Here is a 27,625-nt window from a genome sequence, read left to right on the forward strand (position 1 = left end):
AAGGATGGCAGTGTCCCAGCACCTCTTGGTATTTGGGCTGCACAGTGAGGTTTTGGTAGTGTGGGGGCCAAAGGGGTGGCTAAGTCAACTCCTCTCTCTCTCCATTTCAGGTACCCAGCACTGCCCTCGCTCAGCCTCCCACTCCACTCACTTCAGGATCACTAACTGCTTACAAACAATGCTTCACTCTTTCAACAAATTAGACTCCTCCCTCCTGCCCTCACCTGGCTAGTTCTGCAAGGAAAGTCTTCTTTGGAATCTGGCTCATACCTTCCTACTTTGCTCTATCTTGGCCACTTCCCAAACAGCCTTAGAGGACCTGCTCCCTTTCCAAAGCACCAGACCCCAGCCAGTCAAGATTTTCAGGTGATGCAGGAGATGCTCCTTCCATCTAGGGTTTCATAACCAAATCTGAGCCTGCTAAAACCAGCTGGCACTATGCTTCATGTAGCTCTGATGTCCACAAGTACGTGTGTGTACACAGAGGCACACACACGACGACAGAATGGAAGCTGTAGCCCTGCTGTTGGCCACAGAGGATGCCAGACCCATTCTAACAGCTCACCTGTTTAAGAACAAACAACAAAAGCATAAAATCACATCACGGAGCCTCCTACCAAAGGTGTCTTCCTCCAACAGCTTTCCAATGACTAATGAATTCCCAAAAGGCCTAACTTGTGAAAAAACCCCAAACCTAAGCACTGTGTGGTTTCTGGTAGGATGGGCACTGTGAGTTACTGAAAAATTCAGTCTTGATACAAAATCTCAGCACAACTCAGAGATGGCAGCTCTATATCTTATTTAAGCATTGAATAAACTTAATTTTCTACTTATTCTGAGTGTAAAGGCTTTACTTGCTGTAAGTGGTCATTATGTGTGATTCACCTCTGGCCCTTAACAACATAGGTCTTGCTTGTGATTTCTGTGCCCCAGTCTCCCTGCAGCTTTAGGGGGAACTGCATTTGCTGAATAGTGACATTTTGCACATGGCATGTAATAACCTCATGCAATTGTACAGGCTGGACACCAGCTGGGGAGAAGTAGCTCTGCAGAAAAGGACTTGGGGATGCTGGCAGACAAGGAGTGAGAACGAGCCAGCAGGGCACCCAAGCAGTGCCCAAGGCTAATGGCTTACTGTGCTGCATCAGGTAATGCATCACAGCAGACTGAAATTAAGTATTTGTTTCTATTTGATTCATATCTGGAGCACTCTCACCAGTTTTGCATTCCTCATTTACAAAAAGATGATGACAAACTGGAGAAGGATGGGTGAATGCCCGCTGAGATGGCTGGGGAGCCATGATATTATGAAGAGTTTGAGAGAGGAACATCTATTCAGCCTTTCCCTCTCCAGGCTAAGGAGAGATTCAAATGCCATCTTCAACTATCTAATGGGTGACTGAAAGAAAGACAGGACCAAACTTTTCTGAGAGGTGCTCAGTTGCAACAGATTAAGGTACGGCAAGAAAAATTCTGGTTGAGCAGCCAGAAAGAAAAAATTCTTCACATGGAGTGTGCAACATCAGAACATGTGCCCAGACAGGTGGTGGAACAGCCATCCTTGGAAATACTCACAGCTCAGCTGGACACAGCCCTGAGCTACCTATATCAAATACAGATATCTGAAGCTGACCCCACTGTGAGCAGGAGGTGGGACTAGATGACCTCCAGAGGAAAGGTCCTTTCTCACCTGAATTCTTCTATGATTCTAATGTACCTCATGACATGTGTGCTAAGATACTAAGAGCACTTAATATATCATCACTGGTGTCAGGTATCAGCAACACTTTCATCAGCTGGAAAACTGCCGAGCTGACTCAAAATATTGTACATCTTGTCTAAATGCAATTTAATAAGGCACGTGGCAGTTTCGTGTGTATTTCAATTAGCCTTGTACCATGCACACTGACATTCAAAACTAGCTGAGTTGGGGGTCTGTTCCCCATTTAGTTCAGAGTTTATATGGAGCTTGCCTGGTTTACTGTAGATCTTACTAAGGCTCACAAAACAAGGCCCTCCTTCAGAGTCACATTAACCACAGCTTAGATTTTGAGAGATCAGAGTAAAGCTGACACAGTGCAAACCTAACAAATCAAACCCTAAAACCCTAAAAGACTAATGTTCCTGCATAAAGAAGCAAATCTCACATAGAGCTCCACAGACCTGCCTCTTCTTTTATTGCTCTGCTCTTAGGATGAAAAGAGGAGCAACAGGGCAGTGACATCTCTCCACACTGGCACCTATTATTGTAATGCTAAGTGCTAGCTCCTATCACCCCTGTAATCCCATTTGGGAAGCTCTGCTACAGCATTTACATTCTTATCTTTGTTTAGTCAGTGCTGGCAAATAAAAGCATAAACAAATAATCTCCACTGTACAGCTTGGTAGTACTGAGATGTTGCCATTCGTGTTTCAGTTGCTTTTTATTTGCAGTCTCTTATGCTGGTGACAACCTTGGAAAGCAGGTACAGCCTGAAAAGTGATTCAGCTGAAAATGGACCTTTTCATGCCCTTTCTACTCCAATGAATGCAGAATAGGTGAACACAAGCAAAGGGAGAACTGGGCTAATTAAGAAAACATCAAAGCAGCAATTTCTCTGAAACAAGTCAATGTGTTTTACCTCATTTCCTGCCTTAGGCCATGCACTAGGAGATACTCAGCTGCCTCATGTGATATAATTTAAAGAGGTATGTGATCTACACAAACATAGGCACCCACTTTAATTCCACAGTCTTTCTGTATCTTCAGGGGAAGAACAGAGTGAGATTTCCATAAGGCAATGCAAAGCAGCAGCCTAACAAAAGGAGCTCTGCACCAATGCAGGAGAATCCCTCTCTCTGGGCAACAGGTAGAAAGAGTGACCAACTCTCCAAAGGCTGAGAACTAGGCAAAGTGAATTTTTGCCACATCAATCAAAATTATCGCTTCAGACTCTCAGAAGCAAAGAGGAAATATAAAAGTCCATTGATTTGTTTATTCCTTACACAGCCAATGGCTATGAAGGGAAGCATTACCTATCTGACTTCCAAAAACACTAGTAATGAGGACTGACTTAGGCAAACGTCGTATTTGACAATGCCAGTGAACTGCAAGACTCCAGAAAGCAACCACAAGACAGAGATGCTCCAGCCTGTTTCTGATTCAGAAGCTCCCAGTTGGTGCCCAATGACTGCCTCCAGTCCATGCCCTTCCAGACAGAAGAAAGGATTGGCTAACTGGTCATAAATCTCCCCACTGAAAGATGATTAGCTTGAAAATCCCCTCTTGTTCTGTCAGGAAGCCATAGAGAAGAGGTGCAAATCCATTAAATTACATCTGGCAGATATACATCTAAGAATACATGGCATTTGGTGATACAGGGAAACTACCATGCTATACCTTCAGACAGCTTATATGAGTATCTCTTTCCAAATTAACATTCTTGCCATCTGATTCTCATTAGACTCACTCAACTGTTCCATTAATCTTGTATTTTTCCTCCCAAGGGATTAACATTGATTTTTTTTGTCTTGAGCACACACAGGAAGGTCATACTGTTTCCTACAGGGCGGATTCATTCAATCAAGAACTACACTATTAAACCCGACTTGATGTTATTGTCAATAGAGCTGAGCTGCCACAATGCTGTTTAAGAGAATTTCCATGCAACTCTCCTGAGTCCAGCTACATCCATCATTCCACTTCACGACACACTAGACACTCGACAATTCATTAAAAATATATGTAGAAAATGGAAGTCAGGGCTGCATCCCAGGGAAGCCCTACTAACATTCAAATTCTACCTCTAATTTAAAAAACAATAAACAGCAAAATAATTACAAAATGCTTCTGAGAATAGAAGCTCTTCAGCTGGAAATGAAAATAGGAAGGCAGGACAGAAGGCAGACCTGCAAAATATTTTTAGCTGCATATTCTGCATTTCAGGTCACAGGTAAGTACATTATTAATTCAGTCACTGGGGTCTGGGCAACCACTAATTTGGGTTTGGTAAAGTCCTGCTTTTGGGGTGATCCAGTCTCTCCCTCATAAACTGATCAAGCTGAAGTATCAGAGGGATGAGACTGTTCTTTCCACATCATGACCTAGAAGGCTGCTTCAGAACCTCTCTGCACCAGTGGCTGGGAACCCTCTTCCATCTGCAGCAGCAACTTAGAGCAAAGCTGCCTCCTCTAGCCAATGCAGCTTTCCTCTCCCCACAGCATTCCCTCTTTGCTTCCACCTGTACCTGCAGAGAGCAGATGTATCCCTTGCCAGTCTGTGTTTTATTACCTTGACAAATCAAGCTCTCTTTTGCCCATCCCTGAGGATCACAGGTTGTTCATCTCCCTGTGGCTTCCCTCCTGCACTCCATCTTTTTCCAGCCAGGCATTCTCTCAACTACTTTGGCAAAAACAGGCAAAAGTCACATTAGGAATATTGAACAGCAGCTCATTGATAGACTAGAGCTTTATACAAGCATGAGGAAGGACAAGAGGAAAGGAGCAAGAGGAATGTTTTCAGCACGTAAAAAATGCACAAGTTTAGATGTCACAAAGAGCAAACAGGAAACGTATAGTAAGTTCCTGCCTCAGGACTTGAGTTTTCCAAAGGGCTGAGGACTTCCTCCCAATTTCTTGGTCCTGGATTGTTTGTTCTGTTGTTTTCAGATACTCCCTCAACACCACCGGAACAAGCTTCTGACCTAAGTGCACTTAAGATTCTTAGTGAATTTTACCTTTCTTGGATAAAATAGCAAATAAATAGTATTAAAAAAGCCATCAAAGTTGGGTTCACGTCCTGCAGAAATCTACAAGGTGGAGAGAGATGAAAAAGGAAGAAACATGCTATTGAGCAGCTAACGGAAGAAGAAAAAAGCGATTTTAACTGTGTCTGAATGGTCAATGCTTTATCTTGTTATTTTTAAAGTAAGCAGCAGTCTATGCTTTTTTCTGTCTCTTCTATGTTCCTTCCAATTCTTTCCCCTTCCCTTCTCTTACGCACCTATATATCACCATCTGCCTGTTCTCCAAATGTACTGGAGAAATGCAGTGCATTGAACAGGAAAAAAAAAAGTAGTGAGAAAAAATGCTCACAGCATACAGGGACATCAAGGGGAAACTTGTGATGTGGGCTGAAATGCTTAAATGTTTTGTACTATCAGAGCAGTCCAAAAATATCCTGCTGGATATTAGGACTTAGCAAATTCACCCTTGCAGTGTTTTCCTGTGCACTCCATATTAGGCAGACCTAAGAGAGTCCCAGTGTCTGTAGCTCTCAAAGCTGCAGTGCACAAGACGTCACTGGTCTTCCTCTGGGTGGCTTAAATCTCCTGTTGACTGTCACTTACTTGCTTAAGGAAGGAAAAGAAAAAAAATGTGCACTTTTGTTCAAGGTTGCTCCATTTTTGGAATTGCTTGTAATGACTGTTGCTTTACTGCACCTTCTACCTTTAGGTCTGTCATCTCTCCCTTAAAATCCAAACCCCCTCTCACCAGGGAAAAACTGCAGAACTGTACTGGTACAAGGGTGTTCTGCTTGCACTGAATTTGCAGAGCAGGAGGATACATTCACTGCCAGAGAAAGGAAGCACCCTCCCACCTCCCTGCAAAAAGCTATTTTTTGCAGGCGTTGTCATATCTTATCCCCAGGAAGAGGAGAGGGCTGTGCTAGAAGGTTGTCAGAGTCACATTTGCTTCTGTTTTACTCTGTCCTTCACAGCACCACTATAAGAATTTATCAATACAGTTGAGGGCAAGGCACACCACACAGGCACAGCATATTCCTCTAATGAAAAAAAATACTTGCTAGAGGAAGAAACAGTTTTCAGATCTGCCTCCTAAATCCCACTCCCATCGCAAAAATGTTTGCAGCACTACTTATATTTAGGGACATAAGGGTACTCAAAGCTGTAAAGCACATCATTTGTGCTGAACAGTTGCAGTACTTTGTCCAAAATAATTTGTGGTCCCAAATCCCACATGAATAAAGGAATCTAGACATATAACTAGAATAAGTAAGATTTTGTGCTTACAGTGTGTCTATCATCTGAAAGTGTGTGCAGATATTAATTAAGCTCCACAAACCCCAGATGAAGTAGATTAGTAGCTTCATCCCTGTTTTACAGAGGTTTAGAGTAAAGTGTGACACATAATCAGAGCTGAAAGTGCAGCAGAGCTGGCCGTGCCAGCAATGGTGAGAGCCAGGGCTCCACCTCCTCTCCAGCCTCTCCACTGAATTGCCTTCAATGGAAAATGACTGAGTTGCAGTTCTTTGCTCTCTGGAAGAGAAAGGCACACCCCTGTTGCTCAACAGTAGCAAAGCCCCAGCCTGAAGTGCTTTGATAAATACCAGGAAATGGTGCTTAGTTTGGGAAGAGAAACCTGGAGCTCTCTTGTTCTCATACATTTGCTTTGGGTGCTCTGTGTCTCTCTTTCTGAGACACCAAGAGATCCCCTCTGCAGCAGCACCTCCCAAACAGCCCCAGCAGCACAGCTTGTGGCTCCTCAGGCTTGGAGGATATGCTATAAGGAGTATCTGAAGCACTTTAACATGCAGTATTGGTTTGTATATTTCTATTTCTATGCCTTTTTACTATAGCTCATAAGCCACACCAACCCAGGATCAAACAGACAGAATGTAATTAAAAACTGTAGTCAATACATACATTCAAACCTTAAAATAACCCTCTCTTGAAGCAGGTTTTACATTCTGTTTTACATTTTACATCTGATACCATCCAAAATATTTAACGTAACGAACATAAAGTATATGTCTATTAAGGAAAAAACCCCAGACCTTTAGAAAGTATTACTAGTAAATCTTCAGTGGTTTTGTATGTTAAAGAATATTTATTTTGCAGGCATTACCTACTAAAATTCAAGTTCTTATGACAGCAGTTTCTCAAAGATTCCCCTTAAGTAGTAGGTGTGATAATGAAAACTATTTCTCAGTATCATAAAATAGTACAACTGTCCAGTTCCTCGAAATTGCCCAGTCCTTAACTCTGCTTATTACCTTTGCCTAAACAGGAGCAAGGGGAGCAGCATCTCATGCAGCCAGGAAGAAGTCTCTCCAGAACAGACAAAAACAGGTCGCTCACTGTATCTCTCTAGATACAATTATCCACCTAATTACACTTAGGACAAATGCACAGTTGTCCTAACAACCGGCAGATGCATTTTAATTGTGATGTTCAATTCTCTGTACACAAATATAAAAAAATGAGCAAGAAATGTCACTAGAAAATGGAAACGGACCATGGCATACCTATCTACAAAATAGCCAACAAATTGGGTAAACTACAGACATGAAGCAGCTCCTTAGAAGATAAATAACTCTATTAATGTGAAAACTATGCTCTTTCGTTCTCACATTTAAGCACAGAAAGCATTCTAATTTCAGTTGTCAAGGTAAAAATGGTTTTAATTAGCATCCTAGCTACCTTATAAGACATACAGACCTTGGTATGATGGAGCCATGATAATTTACCCATGCAGAGAATCTGCCCTGTGATTTATATCATTACTGCATAGCAGCATGAAACAAATCCCCAGGGAAGTAATGCATGTCATCCTTGAAAATATTAAGCAATCAAGCTATGTTTTATTATGTGAATGGATGCCTTTGAAAACAAGGATGCATGCACCATACTGTGAGGTAAAATGAAATAAATGAACAGAAATAATTCATTTCCATGTTCTAATCAGTAGAAACTGTAGTCTTCAAATTACCCTGATGCTACCAAATGCGAGTCTGGAGACAATAGGTTGACTCTTCTACTAAAATGAACAAGAAATTGCATCTTAAGTACACAATGAAGGCCAAATTAAACCGTCCAAGACTTTGCAAAGTCTTTTTCTTTTTATTCAGCCCTTGCACTCCACTGAACAATTAAGAGCAGAAGATTTAAATAAGGCATCATATAGTTTTTAAACGCTCAAATCTAATCAAGAGCAATGCACTTATCTTAGGCAAAAGGAACATAATCTAAAAAAAAAATCTGTTCTCAATCAAGCTCTTCAGCTTCTAGCATTACCAGCAGAGCAAGATTTGTGTTCTGCCAGCTAAAAGGATGTCTCTGGCAAGCAAAATGAAATGTATATATAGATATATATATCTATATATCTATATTGGACTAGAACGGCACACTTGCTGGCTGTGTTGTATTCAGACTGGGACACCGACATCTCTGCAAGGACCTGAGACAAGTGTTACACTTCTTACTGCTATTATATATAACCATGCATTTATCAGAGATGCTGACCATTCAGAAAATAAAATCCAGCCCCTACAGGCATGAGATGGAAACTGAGCTTTGGTAACAAAATCAGGTTAATACAAAACACCTGAAATAGAACATTGTATTTGATATATACATATATGAATGTATATATACATATATGATATATACATATATGATATATACATATATACATATATGAATATATACATTTTCATATACATATATGAAAATGTATATAATTACATGAGTAAAAGACCAAGGGGTGGAGAGGGTTTTTTTAAACACTGCATCTACAACATTGCCTTTAAAGCTAAGCTATTTTTCTCAAAGCACATTATTTGTTCTAGCCTGCTCATCTTAAAAAGAACTGTAAGAAGTTCAGAGAGAGGCAAGAGCAATGATGAAAGGAACGGAACTGGTTCAGTGACAGATACCTGCAAAATCAGTAATGGGAGGGGAATGAGTAAGAATCAGCAGTAAGTTACATCTTCCAAAGTGAGAATAAGGTGCATCAGTGTGGCTAAGAAGAGCTGCATCAAGAACATAGAGAATTTGGCAGTTCTTTGTACAGCAGAAAGGAGACCTGTGGGTCTCCTTGCCAAAGGATATTGTGGATGATGAAAGCTCTAACACAGGTCAAGACAAGCTCATGAAGGAGAAATCCACTGGGAATTACTATGCAAGTAGAATCTACCTCTACTTTGGGATGTCCCCAAGCTAAGTCCTAACCTTAGAAGTACAACACATGCCTGCCCTGCCCTCATTCTTTCCTAGGCACTTCTTTGCCACTGCTGGTGAGGAGGAGTAGTTGAACCTCTGGCCTGACCTGATACAGTCATGCCAATGTTATGTTTAGTATCTACTTGCAGAAAAAATTCCTGGTAATAGCTTCAGATTCACTTTGGCAGGGGAAATGACCAGATGAAATGCAGGTTTGCAGAAAAGGACTTGGTGAACAAGCAGCTGGCCATGGGCCAGCAATGTGCCCTTGCAGCAAAGGCAGCTAACAGTATCTTGGGCTGCATTAGGCAGAGTGCTGCCAAAAGGTCGAGGGAGTTCATCCTGTCCCTCTACTCAGCACTGGTGAGGCCACACCTGGCGTACTCTGTCCAGTTCTGGGCTCTCCAGTACAAGGAAGACGTGGACATACTGAAGAGAGTCCAGGCAAAGGGGCACTGAGATCATTAAGGGACTGGAGCACCTGTCATACAAGGAAAAGCTGAGAGCTGGGACTGTTCAGCCTTGCAGAAGAGAGGGGACACCTTATCAGCACAGGTAAATATCTGATGGTAAGGTGTAAAGAAGTGGAATCTCAGAACTTCTCAGGGGTATCCAGCGACTGGATGGGCACAAACTGAAATGCAAGAAATTCTATTTAAACATTAGTAAAAGCTTTGTTTATTGTAAGGGGGGATCAAACACTGGAAGAGATCACACAGTGGTTGCTCCATCCTTGGAGATAGTCAAACCCCAGCTGGACACAGTCCTGGTACTCTGCTCTAGCTGAACCTGTTAAGCAGGGAGTTGGACTATAAGATCCCCCAAGATCCCTTCCAATGTCAATCATTCCATGATCCTGGTACGTGGGTGATACCTTCCCAACTGCATTTACCACAAAGATCTTCTCCCATAAAAATAACCAGGACTTCCTGTGGAAAGGCCACAATCTACACTCATCTTGGAAAACGATGGTCACCAAACAGCCTACAGTCAATTTGTTGGCCTGGCTTAGGAGACATAAACCCAGGGGATTGGGAAGCTTGTTTTTCTAACTTCAGTTGGAGAGTATTCTGTGGCTGTGAACCCTTCCTGTATGGCCACCAACCTTATGTTTCGTGGTGCAGATGACAGCCAAAGAACAACTCTCTTGATTAGCACCACCTCTGTTAGCTGTGAACTCTCTTTGATTTCGTTATGGAACAAATCAAGTATGTGTTCACAAGATCATGTTTTCCACCTGTTCATGTGATCACAAGAAAACTTTATGAATAGGGACACGTTACAAACAAAACCCAATATACTGTTCACTTTGTTTTGCTATCAAGGATAGGGATGAGGTAGGGCAGACAGCTACATGGCATTCTGATACCAACCTTATTGCCCTTGCCCCAACCTTCAAGAGAAGTAAAGAATCATCAATTTTCCACTGCATTCAGTAATATCCAAGTATAAGTCAAGAAATTTTTTTGCTTTGTTTTGATGGTATTTCTTACTGTTTTCATTAAATCTGGCAGAGTGATGGAGATGAGGGTACCCATTTCCTTCCCTTTGAAACAGACGATTCTGTCTCCTCTTCCCTGAACTAAAACGTGTTGAGAATTGCTGTGACTTGACAAGGTGCGATGTGAGATGCGTCCTGGGCAGGAGTCTTCTGAATATCTCAGTTTTTAGTCTGACTTGCAATATTACATATAGAGCTTTAGGACTCAAGTCCAATGTGCTGGCATTGATTTTCTCCTCCTCTGAATCAAAAGTGAGAATGGTACTGAATGCACTGTGGCTGAGAACTAACAAATTTCAGTGTCTTTCTCTAGTTACATACAGGTAGGTGGATTTGTGTATCGCTTTACAAGGAGGTATCATCTGCTCCAGCTTATGTTGTATTTTCTGACTTGGTTGGGCACATGTCAATTCTGTTATCACCATCCCAAAGCTGTGTATTGCATGATGTTATATAACCAAATTTGGTACATACTGAAAAAAGTAAGCCATAGTTATTTGGTTGTAGAAATGTGCTGTCAGAGGCCACAGTGTAAGACAAGGAGATATGGACTAAGCTCTTGTTTCTAGACCAGCAAATATACCTGCTCAGTAGAAACTCCATCAGCCCCTGGGAGGGAGAAGTGCTCTATGACCCCTGCAAGCAGGGCCCAGAAGGAGCCTGTGAAAGGGAGGAAGAAAGAAACAGGGCTGTTCTAGTAAAGGAAAGGATGACAGAAATATGTGAGACAGAATCAGGAGCAATGTGGAAAAAGAACCCTAGCAAGTTGTATTTATTAAAGAAACCATGGTCTCATAGGATGTACAATTTTTAGGAGTCAACCCAAGCTAATTGTTTCTGGCAGCAAACAACTATCTAACCAAAGGAGTAGTTGCTCACCTCACCAGGAGTATGCTTCAAAGAGCCCCGAAAACTGATTCTGTATGTCTTTGACAATGAAAACAAAATTCCCCAACAAATATACTTCCTTAGATTAGGTATTAGCCAGTATTACTTACTTTGTAAAGGCCAATGGTGGATTCCCGATACAGGTTTAAGGATCCAGTGACACCACTCAGAAACTGCAAGTGTTACAGGAAGCAGCACAACTGTGTGGTATTTTCCAAGTGCCCGTGGTCTCCTAACCACAGCATTGGACACCAAGTGCCAAAGGCCCCTCGGACGAAGCAGAGCATGGCACTCACCCCCTGGGATGTGCTTGGCACTGCAGTGCTGCTGCACGGTGCCCCTCTGCCATGCAGCAGCGTGCTTTATATGGAAAGCATGTTGATTTGACAGCTATTGTAAACACCCTACAGTCACAGCAAAACACAGCCATTTTCAGCTGTGCAGAGAAACAGACTGTGTGTATTATGGTGGTGAGTGTACCTCGTGTAAGGGTGAAGTTACTGACACCAATGGACTCATTCATTGCTAGATCTGTGCCCTTCATTTAAAGCCAGCAACACTCTTCAGGCTGGGTTTTTCTAAATATAGCTTTGACAACCCAGTTCTGAGAGCCCAGGGGAAGAGACATGACTACTTTGCTAATTGATGCTGATACACCAGGGAGGCTAGGCACTGTCTACAGCAGAGTTTTCCCTTTAAGTGGATTAGGTCAGTTGGATGACAATTGTACCAACTCAAACTAATTCTCACAACCAGATCCTCTTTCTCTAAATTATTACATATCCACAACACTACCACTAGAGTGGGAAAACAATGTATCCAAACTGGGGGGACCAACACCGAAACCTGTGTGAATTTAATTCCAGCTGCTTGTGTATGTGTCTCGCATAATTTCAAACCCCTCAGAACTAGTTGATTAAATCTAGTTTGCCCTCTTGCATAATCCCAGACATATATTTCCCTCTGGTAGGGGACTGAACATACTGTGCTCAAGAACTTGTATTTTTAATAAAAGTACAGCTAGTACTTGGCTAATACATACATTTCAGAAAGACATTCAGTTTTCTTCTGATGGCCTCAAGGAGATTCAGAATTTACCACTTGTTACATTACATCCTCAATTGCATAAACCCAGTCTTAAGTTCTCCGTGGGGACAGTGTCTCATTCAGAACACAGGACAAAATCACTTAGCTAGCAGCCATTCAGTATTTTATTTTCGCCCTTTTTATTTGATGCATAGCCCTAAAAGACTTGTTTACTGCACATTATTCCAGCTCTATTCTGAAGGCAGAATGATTAATTTCTTTACAGACTTTTCTATAGTGCTCATCAGATGCTTCTAACTTGTTATGTGCAATTTCCTAGCTTTTGGAAAAGCACACAAAGGAATACCATTATGTGCCATCATGTAACTACTGCCATGATTCATGGTATCAGCAGGGATAGACCAGACCTTTGCTATCTTAGCTAACAGGTGTGAACCACAGGCTGCCAGCAGGGCCAAGTTAAAGGAGGTGAGGTACATGCTTAAGTAAGTGATTTTCACCGGTATTTGCTGGCACCAGGGTGGGAAGAGCCACAATCTTAAGCAGACCGGAGCACATGGAAAGGAAGTGCTCTTACAGGTTCCTGCTCCTTTGTCATTCTCCTAAGACTGACCCCTTTATTTCATCCTTTCCAGCATGTCCACCCTTCCATCTATGTGTCTTCTCATCTTATCTTCCAGCCTTATCTGGTGTTATCTATCTTACCCTATTTTCTATCTATCCTTATTTCTCTCACTTTGTTATTCAGTTTCTTTCCTCTTTCTTACTTGCTTACAGACTGAGTCTCTGCCCCCAAATTTCTCATCTCACTGTCTTTTTCAACTCTTGTAAATTTTACATCTACCCTTGACCAAAACATCATCACAGAATACTCTGAATTGGGAGGGGCCCACAAGGACCATCAAGATCATCTCTGGGTCTCACACAAGACAGCCCCAAGAGTCACACCATGTGCCTGACAGCATTGTCCAAACACCTCCTGAACCCTGGCAGGCTTGCTGCTGTGACCACTTCTCTAGGATGCCCATTCCAGTGCCTGACCATCCTCTGGGTGAAGAATCTTTTCCTAATACCCAACCTAACCTTCACTGACATGTCAGGCCATTCCCTTGGGTCCTGTCACTGTCACCACAGAGACAGAGCAGTGTCTGCCCCTCTTCCCTTCACAAGGAAGTTGCAGACTGCAATGAGGTCTTCCCTCGGTCTCCTCCAGGCTGAACAGACCAAGTGACCTCAGTTGCTCCTCATATGGCTCCCCTTGGAGACCCTTCACTGTCTTGGTTGCCCTCCTTTGGATGCTCTCTAATGGTTTAATATCCTTCTTATATTGTGGATCCCAGAACTGCCCCCAGCACTGGAGGTGAGGCTGCCCCAGTGCAGAGCAGAGTGGGACAATCCCCTCCCTTGCCCAGCTGGTGATGCCGTGCCTGATGCCCCCCACGACATGCTTGGCTCTCCTGGCTGCCAGGGCACTGCTGGCTCACATTGAACTTGCCACTGACCAGGACCCCCAGGTCCCTTTCTGTGGAGCAGCTTTCCAGCCTCTTGTGCCCCATATGCTGTTAGGTACACCCAGGGCTGTCCCGGGGCAGGTGCCCTCATGAACCCATGCTGGCTGTGACCAACGACTGCACTGTCTTTCAGGTGTTTTTCAATACCTGCCAGAATAATCTCTATAATTTTACCAGTCACTGAAGTGAGACAGACAGGCCTTCAGTTACAAGGGTCATTCCTCTTGCCCTTCTTGAAAATTCCTAGTTTGAGGGGAATAAGCATTCACAGACTCCTTAAAGCTTTCAGAAATACTTACCTACTAAGCATGTATGTGTTTTTTAAAGGTTACAACTTGGATAACCTAGGAAAGATTTTCTCAGGGATGGTAAAAAGTACATTTATATGTTACCCATTCCTAACAAAGCCTGGAGACACTAAGGCACAGTAAAGAAGGTATCGCAGAAGCTTTTAAGGTTTCTTCTTCAGCCTCCTTTTCAGAAACAGCTAAGCCATGTTGGGACGACATTTTCTGAAGTAAACAGGGTCAGAACATCTGCGATGTGCACCCTGGAAATTTTTATTCCAAGTTACTAAAGTTTCAGAAAATTGCAAGCAACTGAAATGTGAAGACACAGGATGTGGTTATGTCCATAAAATAATACAAAAATGAGAGCTATTAGTATCATGTTGGCATCTAATTCGATGGCTTTTCTAGTATCAGCAACTTCTCTGAAATCATGACACAGAGCAAAGAACATCGTTCCATCTAGCTTGGTTTTTACTGAGTGAATTTGTAAAGGCTGTATTACAACAACAAAGTAATATTATTGCCCCATGGAAGCCTGACACGTGTACCGCAGTCTCATAACGTTCTCCTGACATGCACCAGCTATTCATTGCTATTTCTGTACTGAACATTTATTATTACCAAATATCTTGCTCTATGCCTGTAGGTTCTACTATTTTCTCTCAATTATAACTTCACTTAACATTTGATCTCTAGTACACTGATACCCCTTCAGTTCTGGAGTTGCCAGCAAATCTCATCAGGACCAAATTTATGCCAGGAGATACAAATGTGCTAGCAAAGACACTAAGCAGTCACATGGACATAGAACTCCTGTACAAATTAAATTAGTCAAGACAAACTTCTAAAATCCCAGAGAGACCTGCTAAGGGCTACAGTTAACAAGACACACCATTGATGAAATATGATTAACTGTTGTGATTCCACAAGAGAAGTGGGTTTTGGTCTTCCACAAAGCTCTCTGTATAATTATTACTGTTATTAAGCTCTAGGCCCTGTGTCTGGAAAACAGTTTGTTTTGGGCTTGGTGCCACAGAAAAAGAATACTTGCTGGGTAGGAGTGTTACCAAAAAAAACCCCACAAATGTGGAGTCACTGGAACCCTACACAAGGCTGGAACTAAGCTGCAGCTTACGACAGTAACAGATGCATTTTATTGTAAACTCTCAGTTTATCTTGATTTGAGTAGACAAAAGAAATCAGCCCAAGGTTTACAAACCCCATATCTATCTATCTATCTATAGTTATTTAGTTCAGATCTTTCAAACATCAGTGTACTGCTTATTTAAAATGCATAGCAGTTAGTAGAAAAAGCAGCAAAGACAAAGCAGTGAACTGACTTCCAAAACTATCAGCCTTTGTCAACTAAAATATTTACTTTTGACACAAGTCCTAATTAGTCAAAAACATTCAATCCAGTCTTGAAATAGAGGTTCAAACGACCCAATTTATTCTTGGAACAGTCACTTGCTCTCAGGATTAGGAAGACAATGGCATCCAGAGCAAGCATGAGCCCTCTCCCCTCTTATTACAGTTAATCAGGAACATAAATACTATAATGGAGCTGAGCCCCTGCAAACTCACCAGGCTGTGCATAATTTCCACTCCAGCTGGATTCACTGTGAGCGCTTCATCATACAATTGCTTAGCCTCCTCCAAATTGCCTTTCATCTCTGCAAGCCTCCCACGCATGTACAGTACAGCATGAGATGTGGGGAAAAGACTAGCTGCCTCCTGGGTACAAAAGCCTGCTTCTTTGAGGTGCTGCTGTTCCAGGAAGAGTTCAGCTGAAGGAAAAACAAAACACCAAGCCATAAAAATAAAGCAAAAAACACCCTACCATTAGATGAAATGAAGCAGAGACCTTTCCTCATATTAATTATACATCATCAGCCTTAAGCATATTAAAACATGAGGCCATGATCCTGCACAATGCTTAGTACTATGGTTAGTGCTTCCTATCATGACTGGATTCACTGAATGTATCTTTGCCTAATGCTAAGGCATCTGTACGGATGTTCGTGGACACTTTTGGGTGGTGTTCTGACAGAGGCCTTAAGTTTTCTTCCACTGCTGAAATGAGCCCTAAGGAAGCAGGGCTGGTAGCTACTTGGAGTCATCACATACATTTCCAAAAATTCTGTGGGGGAAAAAGAACAGAAGAAGTCATCGTTGTCTACTAAGAACTTCAAAAATGTCAGAGTAATAGGATACATCTGAGCTGGACACTAGATAACTTACTTAAAAGAGTATTTTCCCATTTAAAAAGATGATTGAGTGTTTTTCTCTGCTTATTTGGCAAGTTTGTGAGACAACTGTCTTCATTTTTCAGAAGACTGTTAAAATCAAAATACCTTTATAATATAGATTTATTTATATTGTGTATTCACCCATTTACATCCTCATATATTACAGAAAAACAAAATACACCTCTTGGAAGAGACTGCTCATTTACATGCTTGAGCTATCAGCCACTATGTTAGTGGTTTTCTTAGAAAAAAATATGTAAGAGGCATACTTATGTGTTTGAATGTCAACTTGTTAATAAAATAATTTCTCATTATAAATTTCATAACATATCTTATGGTTGAACTTTAACATTTCTCAGGATTTGGACTAGATGATTGGGGTGTTGGACTGGATGATTGTTGTAGGCCCCTTCCAAAAGAAATAGTCTATTCTAATTCTAGATTTATTAAATTCATTCAAAAGGTCAAAAGTGATACTCAGTTTTCACTGCCACATGTAATTGAAAAGGGAAACTGGTTTTTTACATATATATATATATATATACACACACACACATGTAAGCATGTATGTAGATAAAATAATTCTCTTACTTCATACAGCAGGCATTGCTCTTTGATCCATAATCTGTGTTCTACATGTTCTCACTGCAAAAACTTGTTTAGTGTCTTTTTTTTTTAAACTGATGTCATGCAGTAAGTATTGACAGTTCAAGAGTCCAATTCAAAACTACTAATTCAGACTCCAGATTTAGAAAAACTATTCTGAAATTAGACACAGCCTTAAATGTCCTGACTTTTAAAGGCAGTGAATAGTCTCGGGAAGTCTCTCTCTGGGAAGGAGGAAATAAGAGTGAAAATTCCTCTTGAACAGCTTTGAAACTGCAATTTCAAAACACTGGGAGACCCAGATGACTGCGGGGACTTGGCACGGGGACGTGGAGCTTGCTAGAGGTGAGCAGGGAAGCATCTCAAAGGCAGTCCCCTGCCTGACCACGGGAAGGCTCCACCTTGGCCTGACATGAGACTGGGATCACAAATGGCATTCCTACTGGTACACTAAAAATGATTCTATAGTGAAGTGACAGCATGGCTGAACACCCTTCCACTTCTGAGGTGACCCTCCTAGAAGAAGGGTGAGACACTGTCAGAAAATGCTCTAGTATTTCTCAGCCATTCCTAGGTTGTGGTACAAGATAAATGTCATTCTCCAAGGCTGTCAACATGAGCAAAATATTAGTTCCTTCAGAAGAGTTATACTCTTTCAGAATGACTCACATACATTTCTTTCTGGTTAATCATAAAATCTCTGCATGCATCCCCTTCCCTTGGCTCCAAGAGGCTGCAGCTATCTATAAAAACAGAAAGCAAGGCCATGTACCTTGTCAAGCTGAATATGTGCACAGCCTTATGCAGAAATTTGTGGGAGGACAGTATTTTCCTTGCACTTCCAAGGAACAGAGCATTTTCCTGCCAAGTGCTGCATAGCAGCTGACGCCACGCATGTGGCATTAATGAGCCTGGGGATGTGCAAAGCGACAATTCACAGCCTCAAGATGAACACTCCATTCCCAAAGTTTGCACAAACTCAGCAGCACAAAAGAAGGGGTGAAATCCTGGCACTGCTTGAAGTCAGCAGAAGTTCTGGATACTGCCATACTAAAAGCTCTATTAGCAACTAAGAGCATCATGTGACTCGTTTCATTTCAGAACAGAACTGGGAACAAGTGGGTTTAGATATGGAATCACGCACAGCCGGTGTTTCAATGCATGCAAAATAGAGAGTCCTTATTCTTCCAACGGTGCCTGTAAATCTTCTTCAGTAATAACAATTATTTAGAGGAAGTGCAGCAACACAGAATCTAAATAAGATCTACAAATTGTATTTTATGGTATCGTAATGTAGCATATTAAAGTTCAGTCCATTTCTTTGCAGGCTCAATAGTCAATAAAAATGATTTAATGGTGTGGGAGGCCTAATTTGCATAGAAAAGAATGAGAGGGGTGCCTTTTGGTTACAAAAGGAAACGAGTGTTAAAATTTTTAGCTACCCAGCTAAAAATAGACATTAAAGGACATCGTTTAGGCCTGCATTAAAATGTGTTTTCTGTAAATTCATTTTTCACTTCTATTACACACTCATTTGATTTACAGATTAACAAGATATGCTTATGTAACAGGGAATAAAAACATAACTAGAGGCAGAAATCAAATGCAAAAAACACGGACCTATTAAATTTACCATGGTAAAACCCTCAGCAGTACTGAAAGTATTGAAACACCTGCTTTCATGTTACCTGGGTTAGCAGCTTCCTGACCACTGGATTAATCAGCCTATCTCCTTATATAACCTAATTATGCTGTAAACAACATCTAACCAAATTAGCAGCCTTTGCAAGGAAGTTCTGTTACAGAGACTTGGCATCCAGTTCCACTCCAAAGCAGAGCATACCTTCTCATGCTGACACAGGCATCTAATATCTGTAATTCTTATCTGTGAAAGGGTCAATGCTTCAGGGAAACCATTTATGAACCTCTAATGGACTAGATTGTTCTTGGTACTGACGTTCTTCAGAGCTTTGAATCTAAAACCAAGCTTCCTTGCTCTCTCTTGCTTAACGCCATCTCCATAAAAATTTAAATAAATTTACAGATTTACAGTCTGTTTTGAACTAAAAGGTCTCTGAATGCTACTGAGCAGAGAGAGGATGATCCTGGGTGTACCACTCTGCTATTTGTCTCTCTCTCAAAATCCAAGAAACTGTGTGTGTGAATGACAACGTTTCAGCACTCTAACCTACAGGTAAGAGACCATCCACTGCATGGATGGGCAAAGACAGGTTCAGTCCTTCACTCTCTCCTTTCATTCAGTTATTGAAGCCTGCACTTCAGTGCCAGCACTGAGACCACGAGCAGCTATCCAGCTGACTTCAAGGTTCAGCCTAGCATGATTCATTCCTTTCGCAGACCCACTTCATGTCTCCTGTTTGTGTCCTCTTGCACTACTATCCAACCTATTCTGCTGTTCTTCCAGACACCTGTTGTCTTCTCTTGTGGCTATGGCCCCTTCTGCCTGGACTTGCAACTAGACTGATACACCCATTTTAATGCATCTGCACTGAGATTTTCACTAACTTCTAATATAAGCTCCTAGTTCTTTCAGCTGTTTCTGCTAGCATTTAAACTCATCTACAGTGAAGATCCTTAATCAAGTGAAAACTGGCAGAAGCGTATCATCTACTTGCTCTCCAAAGACCACTAACAAATGCACAGACCAAGAGCAATTCCCAGAACACTGACAAAGCTGGGTGTCCTACAGTCAGCCCCTTTATTTTGTCCAAGATAAAATTACTGCAGAGTGCCGTTAGGGAGTCCATCGGGGTGTAACAACAGTTTAATCCAGTTCCAGTCATGTCTGTATCACACTGCTGTCTGAGAAACACAACTGTTCAACATCACCTTGAACACTGACCCTATTCCCCAGTTCAAACCAGTGTCAAGAGTGATAGTGCTTGTCACTGCAGAAACACTGTAATTCTAGCCTAAAGAAACCAAACAGATTTGAAATGTTTTTCTGCAACGTGAACAACCCAAGAGTTAAAATTTTGTTCCTTGTGAATCACATTTGGTGTTATCCAAGAGGCAGCACTTAACTCCCACAAAGTAGACTGCTCTCCATCACTTGGTTGTGTGTGCCTGATGCATTTGAAGCACTCCACTCTTGTCCACCCTGAAAACGTTGCTGCACAGTGACAAGGCCAGGGTAGCAGCCAAATGCCCAGCAGGATGGTACAGCGCAGAGCAGCTCTTCACACTTAAGAAGGTGAGACTATCTGTGAAGGTGTGTTGGAAGGTGATTTCTGTTCCACATCATCTGCCTTCAGGAGCTATTAATGCTTGTTAGTGCAGGAGCCCTTAGCCAGCTGGAAAGACCCACTCTGAGACAGCTCTGCCACCAGCAGTGACTACTAAGCTATTACTTTGACAAAGGGTTCCCCCACTGCCTTTCCTTTCTGGCAGGTGAGGTTTAGTCATTGTTCCATGCTATGACACCACCCTGCATGCAGCAGCTTGACAATTCATGGCAGATTAGACAGAAGATTCCTCAAGGCATATCCTGACTACAGTAATTTCATTTGATGCAAGCATTTGATACAGAAATGAAGTACAGAAACTGCTGTTTGTTCCCATACACCTGAGCTCAGCCACCTGCTCTGCTGAACGAGGCAACAGATTTACATCCTCTCTTTGCACGCAAACTGAAGTCCAGGGACTGGCTTTAAATTCCCAAGCTTCGGGTCTCACAGGGCCTGAAATGACCACCAAGCTTCTTTATTTACAAATGCAGCATTAGAGTGAAAGCTTCTGGAAGCAGCACAGAAGTGCCACAAGCTACCTTCTACACTAAATGGTGCAGTCAAAACATGACCACACAGCCCAGTCAAGCATAAATTCCTACTTTCCATCTCTGGTATGAATAAATGTCCTGCCTCCTTCTTCACTACTGTGTACACTTTATCACTTATCCATACTTACTGAGCAGCTGAGGAAATGGTAGGTTTTGGTACCCTCAGTCATTCTCTGGCAGTGCAACAGACTTCTCTCCATCTCTTGGCAAATTTTCTACAGAATGCTTAACAAAAACCATTGGTAGCTGCTGCCTGTTTCCTTCTCAAGCGAATGTTCAAGACATGTGTGAATGTTTGCATGTCCCAGATTTTGAGAAATGGTATGTGCTCTTTGAAAACTCTCCAGGCCGAAGGATTACCAGTCCACAAAGTTTCACATCCACCTCCAGCAACAAGAAACATCCAGAAACCTCAGGAATGGAGGAGGCAATCCCAAATGCCCGGTACTGACATAAGGCTGTAAGAACCCTTTTGACTTTTTAAATTCACTGTTGAAAATAAAACAAACCAAACTGGAGAGTGTAGAACAAAACTTATTAATCCCTCTTGAGGATGATCAGATGAAGAGAAATAGGGAATTTCGTGATCTTTAATCTCTACCACAAGTCTAGAACAGAGCTTGGTAAGTCAGGAAGCTCAGCAGAACCACTGCTGGCTTCTTAACTTCATTAATAATATTTCAAAGGGGACAAAACCAGCTCATGTTATCCTTTCTATCTCCAGCTGAAGTTTTCCTAATCCCCCCTAGAAAGTAAATACTGCAGGGGAGCCATCTTTGCAATACACCTTTATTCTCCTCAGAAATGGAAGTGTAATAAAGGACTCTCTCCTGCTCCCTGTCACCAGGCTCCAGCATTTCACAGTGCTTTGTGTCACTGTAAAGAGACACAAAAATCAGCAGCGTTTATGGAGCTCAAGAACTCAAGCAGCGAATGGGGCAGTTCTAAACTTGAAATTCTAAAATTTGAAAGCACTTTAAAAAAGAAAAATATTAGAATTGGTTCAACAACCAGTGCTGCATTACAGGACAGGATCTGATCCAGCTATTCTGGCAATATCAATAAAGATGTCTCCCACACCGGATAAACACTTTTAGTATCAGTGCAGGGGCTTAGCACTGCTAAAAGCTTGGAGAAGGAAGAACACTGAAGTGCCCATGCGCAGGCTGTGCAAACACAAGCTGTGCTGGGTGAGCAGAGGGGCAGCAGGGAGGCCTGGCTGCACCCTTGGCTGCTGCCAGGATCCGGCTCCGTAGCCGCGGAGCAGCGCGTTGGAGTCCTCAGCCCACTGGCCCTGAGGACACTTTCTTGTGGAACAAAGCCCATCCCCTCTAACACAGCTTTTTCCCAGGAACTGGCCCATATGGAATAAAATAAATAAATCACAAGTGTTTTGCAAAGGGGAAAAAAAAAGTTCCTGCTGTACATAACTCGGGGGAGCAGATGTTTTTCCATTAGCTCACTGTTCTCTGCTGCACTGGCTCTCTTTGCATTTCTTGTTTGTAGAATGTTCAGGATAATCTATTTTTCCTAGGTTAAACTTTAGCATGTTAATGAGACAGCAGGTAGCCCACTCCAGTCCCACTGTGAGTACACAGAATAGTATCCTAGTCATTTTTTCTAAATGCTCCTTTAAGTTAGCCTTAGGGTCTACCTGGTGAGGTTCACAGGCTGAGCTTAGCAGGCATTTAGCCAAACTTAGATCAAATTACCAGACCTACTTTGCTGTGAGTGGCCATATTTGGTAAAGTATTGGGTTAGTCAAGAAGGTAAATTGTCGGATATAAACTACTAGTAAAGACAAACAAAGTGGACCTTGTAGTTAAAAGTAAGGCTTAAAATAATACAGTAACAGAAGCTAGAATATTAGAACTCTTATTAAAACTGGCTTGCAGCATTCTAAAATACTCTGTATAAATAGAGCATACAGTTATTACTGCCTGGAAATATAATCACATGTAGTTCAGATAAGAAATCATGCCAGTTACCCAAAGAGCTTAGAACTATTAACACTATTTCTTTCCAATACTGACATGCTTTGCTCTCTGGGTCAAAAGTGATCTTATAAAAATGTCGAATGAAGGTAAATTTTGGTCATAAATTTGAACGATTTCAAGTATATATTTTCCTTAGCCAAACAGCATGACTCTATTTTCTAAACAAAAAGGAGGAGTACTGGCATGACTTTTAGAAGTATTAACACTAGTAATCTCTAGGATTCCCCTTGCAGCTCTTCCTGCAGGAAGAGGGAGGAGTTAACAAGCTTTACGAGTGCCACCAAAGTTCCTTGCCTCTTCTCAAACTTGAATTCAAGCTCTCGGCCATGAAAAGCAGAACAAAGAGAAGAACTAAGCATATGGATTGCATAATGACCACCTCTCCTGGAGCTGCACCACCACAGCATGTGCACTGTAGCACAGTTCCTAAGCACTCCCTGAAATGAGCCGTTTCTCAGACATGGGGCCAAGAAAAATGTTTAGGCTCATAAATGTTGAAGTGTTCCAAGATGACTCTTCTTAAGCAGCCATTACATTCAAGAGGACTAGGGGGGGTTATTGTTAAAAGGGACCAGACAAGCTGTGTTAACAACCTTTGCTGCAGAACACTTAGAAATAGAATACGCCTGTTAGTGTTCCAAGCATGCCTGCTGCAGGGGAGCTCTCTAGTCTTTGAGGACAGCCCCACTACTCTTCCAAAGCTGTGACTACCTGTGCAGAAAACAGGAAGATGTGGAAGCCCACTAAGGAAATGTGTCAAGTTCCCTGCCGCAGATGACTGTACTCCCAGGTGGCCCTGTAAGAGACGGCTAGACATGAGATTAACGATGAGAATCCACCATTTTATTTTGATGCTTGAAAGAGACAATGACTCTTTCTAGAGACCACAGACCCATCAAGCAGCTCTTTGTTTACAGGAGGCTACTAAAATTTAGCTTGCCAAAGATCACTAGGCATTGCTGCAGGGAAAGACAAGGTGCAGCATCTGTTACAGTGCAACGCATTTGGATTTAGCAGCTGCACATCCAAAGGTGGTGCTTTATTGTCTTCCCTACAAAACTATGCTGGTCACAAACCCAGAAAAGTTATAGATAAAACCACTAAGTGTATGCCCTCTTATGGGCGAAGTAAGTATCTTTATCACAGCACAAAAGGGATTAACTATTGGCACAGGGTTCACAGCCTTCCCTTCAGCCACTGTTAAGGGAACGCACATATTCTCATGAGCTAATTGTGAAACCCATAGAGAACAAGGGGTGTCCAGCTTGGAGGGACTGAGGACACTTCCATACAAGGCAGGAACTCCTACTGCAGCTGCAGGATGATCCAGTAAGGATTCCCCCATGTAAGCATCACTGGATAGCTACCATCCCCTAACAGTCCCTTCTGCAAGTGTATGTGCTGGCTTTGTGGCCTGGCCTGGCTGCTGGAGGGCTGTAAGAGCAGCCCTGCATAGCTGTGGGATAGCTGGTTTTGTGTGCCTCTTCCCAGTCTTAGTGCACAAAGTTCTAACTGCACCAGCGGGTTGGTACCATTGGTTTTCATGCCCTGGGATATGAGGAGGCATGGGAACTGTAATGGCTCTAATGGAACCCAGACACAACTGCAACCTGGCAATCTCAATCCATACCCGGGCATAGAGACACAGCCAGCTGCGTCCTGGGAGTGTCTGAGAAGGACGGATGCTTTGTTATAAATCTACTGCAGTATGAGGTTAGGAAGTTGCAGTAATTTTATCTAAGGATTTATGAGTCATGCTAAAAAGGTCCAAGTGTTAATGACAGCAAAAACAACAACACACAAGTCACTTCCCAAAGGCAGCTTAACATTTTTTCCCTTTGGAGATAGGACACTGAGGTATGAAAAAGTTAGGCAACTTGCTTGGAGTCACAAGATGAGTCATTGATTGAAAAAGGACAAGTCCAAGCTAAACCTGATAAAAATCTACAGCATACTGATGCACACCTTTCATGAATATCAAGTGACTCCATATGCAGGCATCAGAATGTTACACTAATTGCCTGTTGCTTTCCACAGCCATTAATTTTGGGGTGAGCTGTAATGCAAAACCACCTGACTACCTCAACTTTCTCTAACCATACATTTCTGTTTAATTTGTTGTCTATGAAATATCTCTAGTTTGGAAGTTACTAACTTCTTAGAAGTATATTTGTTCCTCCTTTCCCCTCCTTTCAGACGGGAAAGATCCTAGTAGCGAAGGTCAGTGATACCCTTTGGATTATTCCATTCACTAAGACCAGCAAAAGGTCGACCCACTTCCAAGAAGCCCTCTAGTTATTCAGGCACTGTGCCCTTCTCCATAGAGAGCAAAGACTACCCCAAAATACCTGCATCTCTCTTCATCCCTCAGGATACCAGAATGCAGCAGCTTCCACACTACTGTGAGAAGAGAACGGCCAGTACCTCAGCAGGAGCTCATTAAGCTGCATCCATAACAATAACTGACTTCAGTAATGAAATTACAAAGCAGTCACAGTACATGTTTTCAAAATATCAATCCTGACTCAAGTCCAGCTAAAAGTAAGCATGAAGCAAAACAAAGGCTTAAAAAGTGGTAAGACAGAAAAGTTACACCTAATAAAAATAAATTCTAAAAGAATTAATTAACACCTTTCAGAAAGGTGCTCTATTCACACTGAAAAGCAATCATAGCAATTCACAGCAAGCACTAAGTCTTTATTGCTTTTGTCTTTTCAGACAGCAGCAAAAACATAAACTGCCTAGAGCTATCTGCAGGATGATGGACAACAGACACTTGACTTCTCATCATAATAAAACTCCATTTATTTTGCTCCCCATCAGCCTTCTCTGCAGCCTTAAATCAGGACTATAACCTGAATAAAGCAAAATCTTGCTGGTGATTTTGAAGTCCACAGCACATTACTGAAATTTACATCCACACAAGTCATTAAGGTGAACACGTGATTAACTTAAAGGATGATGCATTCCATAAGGTGACTTCTTTCGTTAATATTAATCAAACTGTAGCAAAACCAATGTAATTTATTTTGTTCTAGAACTAAAGTCTAATAGATAGGAAATTATCCACAAAAACAGTTATGACAATCTTTGCTGAGAAGTAGGGTGAGACTGCCAGGTCCTATGTGAGAACTGTCAATTGCACAGATTAGCGAAATGAGAATTTGAAAGGTTCTCCTGCATGAAGAATAGAAAACTATCAGCAGCTTTCCAGGGGGTTCTGCTTTTATTTCTTCATTGTAAATGGTGAAACATCTAATAAGCTATCACAGCACTCAAAGGTAATTTCAAGGGCACAACTGCGGGCCCAGTTATGGAAGAAAAACTGCTTCTCCTAAAAACAAAATTACAGGGTTGGAACTCTATCAGTTCTGAAACGCTGGAATGCAAATGGCATAATGTGCTGGGCAACTCTGTTCCTCACCAAATGTCCTACATAAAACCCCTCCATGGGTTTGGAGATTGCTTGTGGGTAGAGTCTCTCCTCACTTTTCTTTTCCCCTTATGTGCTCTGTTGTAGCATCTCTGCATCAGTGTCTCAAACTGATACTCAACCTACAAGACCTTGGGAGGTTCAAACAGTCAAGGACAGAGTGCAGAACTTGCTCTTTCTAATAATTTTCACTTAAATCTCAGCAAAGACTGGAAAGCTCTCAGTCTAAATTACAGTTAAGACATGGTTTGCTCAGTCGTATCACAGGGAAGCGTGCAGGAGAAGGAGAATGGAAATAATTGTCCTCATGAACTACCGTTTGTTAGTAAAGAACTACCTACCCTCTTTTTCAAAAAGCATATTACATTGATTACTAAAGTTTTTTGTGTGTTTTGGAAAAACAAAGGTGAGCTGAAAAATCACACTACTACAATATTTTTTTGGGTCAAAATCAAATAAGTGATGTTTCAAAAACCATCTGGGATAGACAGGCAGATTTTCTGCTGGAATAGAGTGATTTTCAACTAATGACTTCAAATACTCTGTTAATACTTACATTATTTGGTTCACCACTGGAGGGAAAAAGGAACTCCAAGTGGCCCAGGACTTACCAGCTTGTAGCCAAATTTGTTCAAGAGTTGTCCACAGCTTCACAGGTCCCTGCTTCATTGTGCTGCTTTGCATAGTTACTTCAGACATGGCCTGTTCCAGTCTTGATGCAGCAAGGGAAGAGGCTCGTTGTGATCCTACGAACCAAACAAACAGTAATGTGTTTTATACTTATTTATGATATTTCTTTGACTCAATGAGGCAGTGGGTCTGATCCTCCACTCACTGCATTGGTTTTATGTAATAAGAACTCTGCTGAATTTTCACATGACAAACTGGAGAACTGTGTTGTATAAAAGGTTAATTACTGAAAAACACCCCCCACTAAATTATCCAAGGGCTGCAGCTCAAACAAGCAAATTAAGAGACAGACAGTAATTTTATAAAGGTCTGCTTAGCATTCATCAAGAAAGCAACCATATTTTGCTCATTTGGGAAGCAGAAGTCTAGCATCAAATATTTTCCACAAAACCCCATTTTATAAGTGCAGACACCATACAATTACAACATGTGCCCCAGTAAGGTAAAAAATTCATACAGCATTACAAGGTAGCTTAGCCCCATTCAGATAGCAGACACATTTCAAGTGACATCAATATTGTTCTACTGATTTAGAGGCAGCGTGGTTTTTCATTTAACCTTGGGGAGCAGAGAGTTCAGAGCTTTGACTATATTAACCTTTAGTATGCACTGTAACATTTACGCAAGAATGAAGTATTTGGCGCCCACATCTCTGGGACAAAACATCACATC

At 41.8% G+C, this 27,625-nt stretch overlaps 1 protein-coding gene across 7 annotated transcripts in view; it reads right to left on the reverse strand.

Annotated features, from left to right (window-relative positions):
- The window catches only part of TTC7A (tetratricopeptide repeat domain 7A), a 172,268-nt gene that overhangs the window by 25,451 nt on the left and 119,192 nt on the right, over positions 1 to 27,625 (reverse strand). For all 7 annotated transcript variants that reach the window (XM_048296977.1, XM_048296978.1, XM_048296976.1 and 4 more), the window contains 2 exons: positions 26,875 to 27,009; positions 15,764 to 15,966 (listed from right to left, as the gene is read on the reverse strand). In XM_048296977.1, the coding sequence (XP_048152934.1) occupies positions 15,764 to 15,966; positions 26,875 to 27,009 (338 nt within the window). The remainder of the gene's footprint in view (positions 1 to 15,763; positions 15,967 to 26,874; positions 27,010 to 27,625) is intronic.

Source organism: Corvus hawaiiensis, chromosome 3 (assembly GCF_020740725.1).
Source record: "Corvus hawaiiensis isolate bCorHaw1 chromosome 3, bCorHaw1.pri.cur, whole genome shotgun sequence".
NCBI lineage: Eukaryota > Metazoa > Chordata > Aves > Passeriformes > Corvidae > Corvus > Corvus hawaiiensis.